Source organism: Rousettus aegyptiacus, unplaced genomic scaffold (assembly GCF_014176215.1).
Source record: "Rousettus aegyptiacus isolate mRouAeg1 unplaced genomic scaffold, mRouAeg1.p scaffold_m13_p_13, whole genome shotgun sequence".
NCBI lineage: Eukaryota > Metazoa > Chordata > Mammalia > Chiroptera > Pteropodidae > Rousettus > Rousettus aegyptiacus.
Genome location: NW_023416288.1, coordinates 51,137,970 through 51,152,580, shown reverse-complemented (window position 1 = coordinate 51,152,580; position 14,611 = coordinate 51,137,970). Strand labels below are relative to the sequence as shown.

General features: G+C 37.7%; 1 protein-coding gene across 4 annotated transcripts in view; it reads left to right on the top strand.

Annotated features, from left to right (window-relative positions):
• Positions 1-14,611, top strand: part of CNTNAP2 (contactin associated protein 2) — a 1,484,598-nt gene that overhangs the window by 931,293 nt on the left and 538,694 nt on the right. For all 4 annotated transcript variants that reach the window (XM_036231126.1, XM_036231127.1, XM_036231129.1 and 1 more), the window contains one exon: positions 8,104-8,210. In XM_036231126.1, coding sequence (XP_036087019.1) covers positions 8,104-8,210 — 107 coding nt within the window. The remainder of the gene's footprint in view (positions 1-8,103; positions 8,211-14,611) is intronic.

Below are 14,611 nucleotides of genomic sequence, written 5' to 3'. Positions count from 1 at the left end.
TGATTTTCACCTCTTCACTCTGTACTCTTAAATGTTAAGTGAGGGTTCTGCTGGCTCCAGATCTATAAATTGAACAGTCATCATTAGTGAATGACTTGTTTTTTGACTTACTAGATATTTTTTCTTCTGTTTTTAGTGAACCGAAGAGTAGTCGAATAATTAGTTCGGTATTATTCGCAATGTTATAAATCACTTTGTGATAGCTGTGATAGAACAGAGATTACAGTATAACCCTACTGTCAAATCCTTGGTGAAGTCTCGATTTCTTAACTTAAAACTAGAATTAGAGATTGAATGCTTAATTAGGAAATAGCAGCATATAAGTGGATATAGAGTTGACTTCTAGAAATGTGAACAGCATAACATCTATCCAACACTTAATGCCATTATTAGATAAAAAAATAAGTAACTCTCGCCTCTTCCAGTTTTGCTCTTGAAGTTCCAGCAATGATAGAATGCTTACATGCACAATTCACCAAGCTGTTAAAAACTGTCATAACTGCCCTTGCCCAGGCTGTCCTCATGTCCAGGGGTGCCTTCTTAGACTCTTAGCTCTCACCCTCCTGCAAACAGCTCAGGCCATATCCAAAGAGCTTCGATGACTAGCCACCCACCCCACCGTAGCACCCTGTGCATAACCACCACGATCCTCCCACAGAATTCTGTCCGTGCCTCCACAGTGACTCCACGTTCCCTCGGAGTCCCCAGTGCCCCATACGCTGCGGGGAATGGGGTAGCCGCTCAGTAAGCATTCCTTCCATTTGTAAACAAGGTATAAAGTGTTGCCTGCTTCTCATCAGTTATTTTTTTTTCAGTGAACCTTAAGGACATCTTCTCTGGAAAGCATTTTATTTCCAACCCCTGATAATGTTAATCCATTTTCTTATACTGCAATTTCATTTTTTGGTTAAAATGGAAATTCTCAGATACAGCCCTAAAGATAACAGTATATTCAATTCCATACAAAGACAAATAGGACAGTTTTTAGCAGTTTATCTTGTAAGAAAATCCAATTAATGAAATAGTTGTCGTACGCCATGCTACCCAGGATTTCTATAAACGAGTTAAAGTCCTTAAATGAGAATAAATTTGAAATGATTTATTTCTATGCTTTTGCTTATCCAAGTGTTAACGTAAATAGTGATAATGGTGGGTAATCAACTGGAGACTGTCTTCTAGTAAACATACCAAGAGAGGAAGTAACAATAGTGAGCATATATTGAAAGCCAAAAGAAATGGTAAGATTTTATTTGAATTGACACATCATTAAATGGGTTATGTTCAGTCTTTACTAAAACAAGATATTAGACTGTGATGAAAGAACTAATATGCACACCACCTCCCAAAATTTATTGACATTTATGAAATAAGATTCGTGCACTGGAATCTCTATTTTTTTTTTAACATAAAAACAAGTGTGAACACTAGAAAACAGAAATTAAGGATATTAATCTGAGAATTCTGTCTCTGGCAATAACAAGCTGTGAGACCTTTAGAAAGCTTTTAGCGTATTGGCTATAATTATATGCACCTCTGAAGGAAATGTTCAGAACAGATCTCTTTTTTTTTTGTTTAACTGTTTACGACCCGTAAGTTCTTTGATTCCATTTGCGCTAAAACATCTATAATAGATGAGGAAACGTTCTCATACTGTTCTCCTTAATTCAGTAATTCATCACCATGCACTTATCGGGGGCTTACAACATCTCAGCTGTTGACCCAGGTCTATAGAGATAACTGACCTAAAGAAATTTAGAATCTGGTTGAGTTACAGTAAAATAATTATGGGATAAAACAGAACTATATGTGGTGAGACTGTTAATCCATTATCCTCTGGCCTGGTAAAGGATAATGGCTTGCTTTCCCTCAAACGTTTTCAAACCCTCTATCTCTGTTAGCATAGCTCTCTTTTTGTTACTCCTTTGAGGGTCAAAATCTATAGCCTTTTTGCAAACAATATCTGTCACAAACTGCCTCTGATAGAGAGATTTGTAACCAGCTTAATTCACAGCAAACACTGCCTTCAAAGAGCGTTGCATGTTTTCCAGAAAAAAATAATAAACAATGAGGATGATAACAAAACCGTAGCAGCAGCAATTGTTTAAATCGCTTATGACACTGTTTGGAAACAGCTATAAAAATAATGTCAGAAATATTCATTTTAATTTCTTCTTTGTTCAAATACTAAAAATTTGCATAAACACAGTATACCTATTTGGACTCAGCATTAAAAAAAAAAGGGAAGTAAGAAAGCCAGATATTAGAGAAAATGTGCCCAGACAAAAGGCATTCAAATTAATTTTAAGACAATAAATACATGTTTTGTTTATTTAATTGTTTATGGGGAAGTAAGAATTAATCTGTCTATTATGTGTTTCCTAAAGATTTCTAGTTTGCAACTATGACTCTCCATTAGAACTTATGACAATATGTAATGTTTTAAAAGTACTAGACAGGTATCTGTGCCCAAGTCCTAACTGCCATAAATATGCACTGTGACCTTGGATCCTATTTCATTTCATTGAATTTTCAGTTTTTAGTTCCTTTATCTATAAAATAAGAGATTAAACAAGGAGGTCTTTCTAGCCGTAAAGTTTTACCATTCTCTTTCAGTGGTTTGAATTTTCTTTTAACGCAGAAGTAAACAGATACGAATTTTTGAGTGAAAAAATTTTTAAAAACCAGCAAAACATACACACGTGCGCACACAGACACACTATGATAATTTCATGTCATCATGATCTTGATAGGTCGACTTCAGGTTTAGAACAAAAATTTTAAAATCTTCGACAATACAGTGGAAGTGGGTATAACATCACATTCTGAGACCATATAAACAATCTGCATGGGAAAGAAGCTGCATTATAATCACTCATCTAATGTATTTTATTTGAGGTTTTTCTTCTATCTACAGCTTTTTAAAATTATATTGGTGACAGTAGTCTCTTCTGAAGATCATATATGCCTGAATGGTTTATTCTTAAAGGGATATTTGAGTTCATTTCTAGACTGCTGACTTTTTAAAAAAATTAAAACATTGTCTACATGGTATACAAATTGCTCAACTCGAGTATAAAGCAGTGGATCCGTTACCAGTGTTTGAACGGGCTCTAATCCTTTTGGCTGTTCCATTTTAAAATGGATCAGATCCCCTGGTTGGAAGAGTCAGTTCTTGTTTTCAAACCCTTGGGCCTAATGTCTGCAGTCTTAGGAAGGCTCAGGCGCTCTGTGTTCCAAATCCAGGGGAGTCGTAACTGAGCACATCCTGTAATGATGGCATCTCTTCTCTAGTTCAATTTCTTGCTGGTTGCTATTTTTATTATTTTGGGGGAGGGGAGGGGTAAAGCTTATTGCATTCTCTGGATACAAGGTCAACTTTGAATGAACTTTTTTTTTTTAAATTAACCATATCTACTGTGTTTATGTGTCCATGTATAGCTTATGTGAAAACATTGCCATCATGAAATCTACAAAACAAAGATCTATTAATTCTGAATTTCTACCTGAGGAGAATATATTTTCTTTAATTTAGTGTATTCTTTGTAGGCCATTGGGAGCCATTTGTGTGTGTCCCTGTTTTTTAGAATACTGGTTTCAACATCTATGATACTTTTTAAACCTGATCACGCTGAAAATAGGACATTTTAATTGTTCTTTATTAGTGAATATTTGGGAGACCAGAATGCAATGATGCCTATCTAAGGGGATGTTTTCAGTTTGATTTCAGGACTATAAGAAGTGGTGAACCAATTAAAAAAAGAGCACTTCATATAGTGCAATTTTTTGTGCAAATTTTTCTAATTTGTTTAGTTTGCATCAGTTCCTTTAAAATATGAGAATGGCTTGTATGCCTTTGGAAACATAAATTGTAAAATAATTTAACTATCGTTTTCATGATAGTTTTATTAATAATATGACTTTCTTTAAAATATTTAATCATCCTGATCTAATGAAAATACAATTTTATAGTATCCTATAAAAGTTACTCATACTATTCTTTAATAAAAGAAACCTGTAAATTTAGGGGATTTTATTCTTACATTAACTATTGTTTTATCCTTTTGGTATTTTTTTGTAATCGATTAATTTGTCAGTATACTATCTTTGTTTAGTGTATTTCCTCATGTTTGGACTATTTTAATAGTTATATCAATATTTAAAGGCTTCGCTGATTTTTCAGATTAAAGGGCTTACGTTAGATGTGTGTTTTTTTTCCATCTAGAAATGAAATAGCATTCTAGTAGGTGTGGAAATTATGTAAAGCCTTTGGTCAGACAGTTTCACTTATTGTATAATGATATTATGTTTATATGTTAGATTTGAAAGAAATGGAACAGATAATTTGAAAAAGGGAGCACGTGTGTAAAGGCGCTAAGGAAAAAGTCTGAGCCCCCGGAGGAGCCGGCGGGGAGGCGGCAGGCGTCCCTGGAGCAGGCGAGAAGCAGGCCGGGCAGGAGCGCGGGTTCTCCCCGAGGGAAGTGAGAATCCTCAGAGGGCTGAACCAGTGGAGTGGCACGATGTTAAGGATCACGCTGGCATTTTGTTAGAAGGAATTAGAGCGAGGCAAGAACGGGGAGGCGCGACCCACTAAGGCAACTGCAATCCAGGGGAAAAGCCATGGGTGGGTGAACGGGGTGGTAGAGACGTGGAAAAACGACAGAAAGAAAGATATGAAGAAAAACTTTCAACTCTCTGATGCGAGCCACCAGATCCGTGGTGGCGCCGTTAACTGACCAGAGGACGAACAGGGGAGCGAGAGGGTTAGGGAGCATTGCCAGGTGGTGTGTTTGGTTGTGTTGCCTTTGCGAGGCCTCTAACTCGTCCAGGTGGGCATGCGTGCACCTCTCCGAGGAAGTGTGAACCAGGGGTGTGAGCTCGGAACCTCCTTGGAGAGAACTGAGCACCGAGGGAGGCCTGGTTTGTTCACAGATGGGAGTGGCGCGTGCCTTTGACACGAGGAGTTTTTGTGGACAGGTGGGCGTGGGTCTTAGATCGGAGCTGCCAGGAGTAGAAAGAGCTTGCTTAACCAAATCTTCAGGAACTTTGTGAAAGGGATCAGGGAAAGTCATAAATCCAGTTGGGAACTGGAAGAGGATATGGAGTCTAAAGGCGAGTTTTGTTTATTTGTTTTAGGTGAGATGAATGACTATATTGAGAGGAATGGTTCAAGAGAGGAAGAAGTTGATGATTCTAGAGAAAGTAGGGACTCAATGGTTATGTCCTTGAAAAAGCCCCAGAGGACAGGTTACAGAGCATGTGCACACAATATGGTCCGTTCCTGCAGTGGTAGAATCCTGGAAGGTTATGCTATTCTGTGATGGTCCAAACTACCTTCCTTATTTTGTTTTTTCTAATTTGTTGTAACAGAGAAAATAATGAGTGCTTATGGCTTAAATCTTTTTAATAATATAAAAGGACACATAGTGAAATGTAAGCTTTCTCCCACTTCAACTCATCTGCAAAGGGACTTCTTCAAGGAAACCACTGTTATAGTAGCTAATATCTTTATTTTAGAAATATTCTGTTCACATAGAAGAATACTTATGTCTGTATGTATATGTGTGTATGCACATTTATCTATTTATTCTCTCTTTCTGTTTGTATCAGAGTCCCGGGAGGAAAGAGCTGATCAACTTAAGATAATTCAAAGAAAACTTATTTACCACCGAATTAATTATAAGCACTCTAGTTATAGAGAACTACAAGGGATAATGCAGGAACAACACAAGGCTAGCAGCCAGCGAGCTGGTATCACTCCTGGAGTCAAAGGGCAGAGGCGAGGGAGAGATTCCAGGGCTCAGAAGTATAGTGTAACACAGGCAGAATGGGGAGATGTGACTGTCGTCAGTAGGACATAGCAAGGCTGAGGCTACCTCCAAGGAGAGGACCAGGGTCATCAGTACTCTTACCTGAAGCTTCTCTCTCCTTCCAGTCTCCTGCCGTGGCAACCCATTGGCGAGAGCCAACGGGAAGTCAGAGGGTTTCTTTTCTCAGTGTGATCTGCTTCATGGGGCTGAAGGAGGATGAAGAAAAATTAAGAGTGATTTTTAGAGGAGCAGACAGAAGATTCTTTTCTTTTCTTTCTGTATGTCTTTCCTTCCTTTCCTCCCTTTCCATCCTTACCCTTCCCTTTCTTTTTTCCTTCCTTTCTTTCTCACTTCCTCCCTTCCTCTCTCTCTCTCTCTCTCTCTCTCTCTCTCTCTCTCTCGGAGAACCAACATCATTAATACTCTGACCTCATTCGCATTCTACTTCAAATTTTTATGATCTCCTACTTGGATCATTAAAATAGATATTTAGTTGATCTTCCTGCCTTTAGTTTTTCCCTCTCTAGTCTGTTCGGCATATTATTACTAGTTTAATATCTGAATTTTTTTTTTTTTCAGAAATTTAGTGTTTAAGAGTCTCCAGTATCTCTCATGGTTGGGAAAAAATGTTCTCTATCCCAAAGTTAATTAAAATCATTCTATTAAGAATCAAATAATACAGCTCCATCATGCATTTATCTGATAATCTGGCTTTATTTTGCCTGTGGGCACAACTCAGAATCTCTTGAGGACTGTTTGGACTACACATCAACTCCATAGAACATTGTTTGTCCCTGCACGATGCCACTTTTCATGCCCACCTTATAGTATAGTTTTGGTGTACACAGTGTATTTACTTTCCTAGGCTGTAAGCTCTTGAAAGGCAATGAATAGAGTCTTACTCTTCTTCTATTTCTCACAGTACTACATACAGCCAGTGCTCAATACCTGTTTGTTACACAACTAAAGGTTTGCAAAGACTTGGAGAGGAAGAACATTTCTACGTAAGACTCGGAGGTTTCATGCCTAACTGGCCTGCACTCTGCTGCCGTAGACGTGGCTGGTGGTCAGTTAGAACAGGGCTGGAGAATGCCATCTCTGAGCCCAGTGCCATCATTTTTACAGCAGAAAGCTACCAGAGCATTATGATTAGGAGTTCCAGGCAGGGTGGCTCTCCATCAGTTCATTACCCATGACTCGCTATTATCGATTCTCTTTCTTTATTCTGGGTGGACTTTTCTATTTTACAGAGTTTTCTATTAAAATCCAGGACTCTCTGTGAATGCTGATGTAGAATAATGAATACCTTTGTTATCCATGAGCATCTTAACCAGGGTTATAAAGAATCAGTTTGTGGGGAAGTTAGAGAGAGGAATTCTTGGGAGGGATAAGGAAGTAGGACCAGGAGAAAGGAAAGAGTTTGTGTTGTTGAAACAGGAGTGTTCCTAAACAGGTTTCAACTTCACTATTGCTGAGGTACAGGCAAGCTATAAGATCATGCCCCAGAAGCTATAGTCCAGATATTCATAGCTCCCATTTATTGGTCCTCTATTTCTTGACCAGTAATTATCTAGTTTCTAAACATTATCTCTGAACTTTAGAACTGTTTATAAGTTAGGTATTGACTCCATTTTTCAAATGAGAAATTGTGATTCAGAAAAGTTAAATAGCATAGTCATAATTGGCCATCTAGTAAATAGAGAAAGATTTGAACACAAAACCTGTCTTTTTCTCTCTATGTTATGCTTGCCGCCTTTTTAAGTAGGTGGCTTTTATTAGCCAGCTTTTCATAGGAGAAAGTAAGGAAGACTTAAAAATCCTTTCTTATAAGACTAGTATATTCTCATTGCTGTTGCCATGACATTATTTCAAAAACTCAAATTGCTGTGAGAAACTCAGTGTTACCCCTTTCTGACTTGGTTTTGGTCTTGATAAAGAATAGAACAGGAAACAAGATGGCTACTCTTCCATCTCTCACCAGGAGGAAATTTAGTGTCTTTGTTTTTGTGCAAAAGGAAAACAAAATGAATTCGTGATATGCAAATCTCTCGACCGTTTGTTAATTTCTACTGTTTACTCAAAAATGAGAAACTACAGGCCTGTGATACATCATCTTTTGTGCGCTTGGCACCTTCCATTATGAATCATATTAATCTGCTCAGACTAACAAGGATTAATTGCCTTGGTAAGGCAACCTGGCATTGAAGTGATATATTGCCCAGACAGCTTGGAATTTGGCCACTCATAAATCTCATTTGTTTGTTGGTTTATTTCTCTTTGTCTCTTTCTCTGACAGATGTGTGCCCAATCACTGTGAGCATGGCGGAAAGTGCTCACAAACGTGGGACAGCTTCAAATGTACTTGTGATGAGACGGGATACAGTGGGGCCACCTGCCACAACTGTGAGTGCCAATTCATCTCACTTTAAACTTGTAACTGCGTGAGAATCCCAGGTCTTCAGCTGTGCTTTACAACTCAGCAGCCTGCATAATCCACACACTAAATCACTTGATTCTGAAGAACCCAGATTTGTTCTTTCTCCAGAGTAGAATTCTAGTTGTCAAAATATATTCTTTCATGCCTAATGACTCAAAAAGAAGGACCAACATTTCCAGTGTTTGTAAACATGTAGTTGAAATGAGAACGCTGGTCTTAGATTTGACTCTGTCTAAGCCGTGTCTGTCTGCATAGATTGTTTGGAAAATGGTTAGTGTGATGTCTCTGACTCAGGCCTCATTTATCAATTCATCAGAGAGACAGAGTATAATTTGAACATTTAGTTTCTGGACAGTAGTTGTCTTGTACTCTATCACAACTATTTGGATGAATTTTTTTAGATCAGAAAAAAACGAGCTCAAAAGTGGAATGAAGCTCATTGAAGTTGTATATATAAAATAAAAACATGAGATGACAAATTTTTAAAACAGAAAAAATAAAAGGTAACATGTGATGATGACTAGTAAAAACACAGATTTGCCTTGTTTTACATAATAGCTTGACCCTGAAAAGGTAAATAAAAATTAGATATTTGTAATTCAAATATTTTTTAAAGAAATGTGAACACCATAATTGCAACATTAACTTTCCAAACATGCACTGCTATTTATAAAAGCACTTTTGAAAACATATTTGCCATAAAGCATAGTTGAAAGAAGGTCCTCTGTCGTGGTGTGTGCGCGCGTGTGTGTTGGGGGCGGTGGGGAGGGAAGGGGGAGGAGGGACATGCATTCTCCTTTCATCTTCTCTCAGTATTTTGAAAAACTGAAAATCTAATGTCTAATCCCTTTAATTATACGGATTGCTTTCTCTTCACTTTTAGGAAATAAAGGCAAACAAAAGATCAGAGTAGCATTCTGGGGACAGTAAAATGCATATCATTCTCTGAGCCTTCATATGTCCTTATTTGTAGTGACATGCAGTAAGAAATTGTGTTCGAAATATATTATAGGATCTCAACTAAGAAAAAATATTTGCGATTTATTTTATTGCACTTATTAGTTTATGAATATATTCAAAGCTAGAAGACGAAAAGAACTCTTAGAAAAATTAACATTATTAGGAAGATGGACAAGAGAATAAAAACAGCCACTCACTAGGTTCATCATCAGTAGAATGTATATATATAGGTACATGAAAAAGTATTGTAATGAATAAAGAACAAAACTGATATTGAAGTTAATTAGAATAAAGGAGTTATTTTTCCTTTCCAGTCACTTCAAAATGTTAACTTTCAGCATGCTATTCAGTATATGATATATGATGTCTGAATTAGGTAGCTTTGATAAAACTAAGTGCTTTAATTCCACCAATATAATTTACATATTGTACTATAAATACCACCTTTAACTACAAGAAATCTTGTTTCTGAATAGGGAAATTCTAACTCACGACACAGAGCAGGAAATTGGTGGTGGTTACAGTGGTTTCCCATCTCAGTAACCATTTGATATTGGAATTGAAAAGCAAATAATTATTTTTATAGCTACTTCTTTCATTGAAATACACAGTAAAGGAAAAGATTTTTAAAATCTTATTAAAAAATTAAACACTTAAATGTACTCTACTAGTTGCAAAGTTGAGTGTTTTAAAGAGTAATAACTCCAAGTATTCGAAACGTCCAAAGTGTGTCTAGGTTTGGTGCTAGTGCAAGCTCTAAATAAATGAAAAGCTTCTCATTCCTGCTCATTTCTTGTTCCATATTTGTGTCTACAACAGTAGATCATCCATTTTAAGAATGAGGCCCTGTTCCCTTGTCATCTTCTCTAAACAAGGCCAAAATCTTGAAAAGCAAGTGTGTGCCTACGTAGAGGTTGCAAGAAGGTAGTGCATAATTGGATCCTATTTTTGTGAAAAAGTATACTTTGTGTCTCATCGAAGGATAAATGTTTTTTACTGAACTGAAAGGTTTGACATGTCTCTGAATTACTCCCACCGTTTAGTTAAAAATCAGGAGGGTCTGGCGCAGCCTATTATCATTTAAAAATACATAGCCAATGCCATTGGCTCTGAGACAAAATGAACCGTTTTGCATTTTTACTTAGTCAGCGGCTGCATTGATAACAGGAGCACTGAAGCGAAAAGATGCGGGCCTCTGCCCCGCCACGAGAGCTCACGCGGCAAGCCCTTGAGGCAAGTTGTCTGACTTCTCTTGGACCTCCTGTATTCTCCCCCTGACTGAGTGGCAACTGAGGACTGAGGTCTCACATTCAAAAAGCCAGTGAGCTGAGACTTCAAGTTGCTTATTATGTCTTCTGCGGTTTTGAACTTTGCTAGTATTATTAAATATTTACCTCATTATTTTCTGTGGAGGACCAAGCATCCCTTTTGAAAAGGAGTTATGGTAATTTTATAGTACTACTTTAGCAAGGCAAAGAGTGGCTAACTGAAGTCTAAAGTTTAGTATAACTAAATATTTAGTTAGAGCTTCAAACATTACAATTAGGCTACTAACCATCTCAGCACATTTTCCACACTGGTCTGGGCTCAGTCAGGATGAGATCGCTGTTCCTCAGACAACGCATGATCATCCAGGCTAGAGTTTATAGTCCAGAGTGGAACCTCAAAGCCCTTTTTCGATAGGTCGCACTACCTGAGTTTGAACTTGGCTGTACAGCCTACTTACTTGTAACCTTAAACACTTAAGCCCGTTGAGCTGCAGTTTTCTCCTGTGTGGAATAAGTATAGTAACAGAACCCTTATAAAGCCATTGTGAAGTTAAGTGACATGATTTATGGAAGACATTGAGACCAGCTTTAGTATCCGTTAGTACTCAGTATATTTTTGCCATTACATCTCTTTCAGAATAATCATCCCCTTGCTCTGTACTTTTATACCAATAATCGTCCATATCACACAACGTGTCATTTAATTTCATGCCGCTGTCCATTTTTTGCTATCATTTCCATGGCAGATTTGGGCTTGAAGTGAATGATTGCCTTCCATAGTTTGTTTTTGTTTTTTTCCCCCGAGAAGAATTAGAAAGAATTAAAAGTGATCTGTATATGTCCTAGACCTGTGTCCTTTCGTTTGTTTGTTTATACATGGAGAATTCATTTTCAAACCAAGTTGAGGACCATCATTTACTAATCTCTCTCCAGAGGAGTCGGTTGTCATTCTTTGGGTGAGGAAATCCCACGAGGAAAACCAGAGATCCCCAGAGATGGTTAGGTCACAGGACAGGGAAAGCAAGCTTTTCTTTCAAAAACTAAAGAGGCTAGTTGGTGACAAAATGCAAATACATTCAAGTGTTGCAGTGTTATACTTTTTAAATTTTCTTATGCAGACATTTCATTCTCAATGAACTTCTAAGAACTGACTAGGAGTACATCAGGACATAAAATCATGACCAAAAATGTAGAATGGTCATGTTGAATAGTTTATTTGTTTCGTTGTATTGACTACTTTACGCTCTCAGATGTATGAGAATGTGTCTTTCTTGTGAGCAAAACGTCATGTTTATAGCTACAGTCTTTTTCTCAGTGCTGCTTCATAGACACTTTTCAGTCGCTCTCCAAACCCACTTTCTAATACTTTACATGTCATTTAGGATCTCATGATCATCTCATTCTTTTTTTTACATGTATTCCTTGTGCTTCATAATTATGGCTCAAATTTACATACATTTTTAGAAACATCCCTTATCTCAAGGCTTACAGATATTTTTTTTCATGCTGCTGGGGTCTATCTTTAACCTCAGTCATTCCTGCGTATAACATTGGTCCCTTATGTGGAACTGCCCTAAAAATCCTCAGAATGTCCTCATTAATATAAAAAATTTTGGCTATTTTCACAAGTGCATGAGGATATTTGACAGATATAAGCGATGTTTAAGGGTAGAATTTTGTAAGAGTTATTAAATGCCAGATCTTTATTCTGAGAGAAATATTTTTCCAGATATATTTTTATTAAAGGATTCTCACCATGCCCAGATTTATAGACATGACTCTTTACAGAGGTAGTAAGAAGAGATAAACTTAATGGCTTACGCAGAACTCTTTCAATTTTAAAATTATGTGATTTCTGAATTCTGAAGTGCTAAGAAGGAACAGGTACTGACGTTGCCACGCAAACGCAGAGCTAAAAATTTTACTAGCCAATGTTCAAGAGAAAAAGGAAATATAAAAGAAAAATATACGTGCTGTAGTCTGGAGCTATTACTCTGGGTCTATAAATTTGTAAACCATAAATTACCTTGCATCTCATTACTACACACAGGAAAAGTGCAGTGGATTTCAGTAGCTCACACCAAGTTATTTATAATGCATTATACTCATAAGTAATTTAATTCAGAGCATAATTTTAAAAAATAAATTAACTCCACCTGTTTATAGTCATACTAACCTGGGGGTGGGGGATATCAGCACCTAGATTTACCAGCACTAGGAAATTCGGTACCTCTCCTCATTTGGAACCACCAAGACTTAGGCAGCGATGAGGACAACGTGGAATTTGAGCATTGCTACCCACACCTCCCTCTCAAAATGCAGATACTGACTAGAATCATAGCCTTATGGAATTGGACTCCATCCCTCAGCTGTAAGTTCTCCTGGCTTGTGAGGACCTGCTGGAGTGGCTGGGCCTCTTAACTGGTCTTCCACCAGACTTCTCCTCCTTTTCTCCCCTCCAGTCCCACTGCCTCCCTTCAGGTGTTTTTACATGCCCTGTACCCTCACGTGGTTCCGTCCCCCTGCCGCTGTCATTGCCACAGGACGTTTGCACGTCCTCGCTCTCTGCTTTGTCTGGTGTATTTCTACTCATTCTTCAGATCTCAGCTCAGTAGTCACCTCCTTAGGAAAGCTTCCCATGACCCTGTAATCAGGTCAAATCTTCTTAGGCTAAGACATATATCTTTCTCCTAGGGCTCGCGATGGTTGTGGTTTTGCATTTATTACTCATGACTCTTCAAGAATGTCTTTCTCCTCCAGTGGACGAAAACATTTGGAAGGAGATGGTGCAAGATCCACCATTTTATGACCAGAGCCTACCCAGAATATAGCCTATGCTCAGTGAATATGGATCAGAGTGGGTGAATGGCAGAGAATAGAAGGAGCATCAACGGCTTTTTTAAAAAATCAATGCCTTTTATACGAATTTATGAAGATAGTGAAATTACGGAGAGAGTGATGCTAAAGGGAAAAGAGGAAAGTGGGAGAGGCAGATAGAGACGAGAAGATGGATTAATGGGAAGCAGAGAGGTGGCGACAGTAATAACAGCAGAAACACCCACAAGAGGCGAAAGTTGCAAGAAGTTATGTGGACGAATTCAGAATATGGACAGCACACCTGCACATTTAACATAATCTGAGGAAAACTCTGTGCCATGTTAAAACACCATTCATTAGAGTAACTTATGGGAATATAAAACAGTGGCAACAAAAAAAACCTGACATCTTAGATAATAGAATAGTCAGCTGCCGTGCTGGCTGATTGTATGAGCTATTTTAAAAAGGATATATATATGTTTAAATATTGACTATAGAGTGAATGACAGCAAAGTTTACTTTAAACTGATGCCCAGTTTGAATAAGAGGAACATAATCGTTTTATTGATCATGAAATATCATATGTATATTCTTGCTACAGGGAAATTACAGAAAGGGAGATCTCAGGGTTTGAAATCAGACGTTCTGATGTCAGATCTTCAGATGCTCAGGCCGTATGGCTGGCCTTATTTCTTCATCAGTTGAGCTTTCCTAGTTGTAGGATAATTGACTCTCTCCTGTACATGTAAATCCTCTGTTATCCTCAGACCCTCTTAGCATATCAGTATGGATTTCACTTATACCGGAAGAGAGGGAAGTTCTCTCTTCCAGTAAGTGCTACAGGCCACTGACAGCAGTGAAATGAGAAGTATTAAGTTTAATCCTCTTCCTCCCCAACTCCCTCCTCCCACTTTCTGAGCTGCACTGGCTTTGTGTTTTGGACAATCACTTAACCTCTCTGAACTGAAGCTTCCTCTGGGACATTAAGTTGAAATATTGTCTCTTAAAGTGCTTTGTAAATTTAGAAAACACCCTATATCTTTTTGTAACTTTTATTTTACCACTAAGTCTTTAAAAATAGACAAATTTTTGCATGATTAAAAGTAGCTTAAGGATACTGAGCACTGATGCCGTTGATTCTTAGGGAAAAGATCAGAGGGTGCGTCAGCATTTAAGTCGATACTTGCTGAAAAGATAAAAGGCTTTATTAGCAAATATAATGGCTACATAGGCTGATTTATATGCACAGGGTGAATCTGCTCTTTCGAATCTAGACATGACATTAAGTTGCCAGATTGTGCTTTGTTACAGAGTGAGCAATT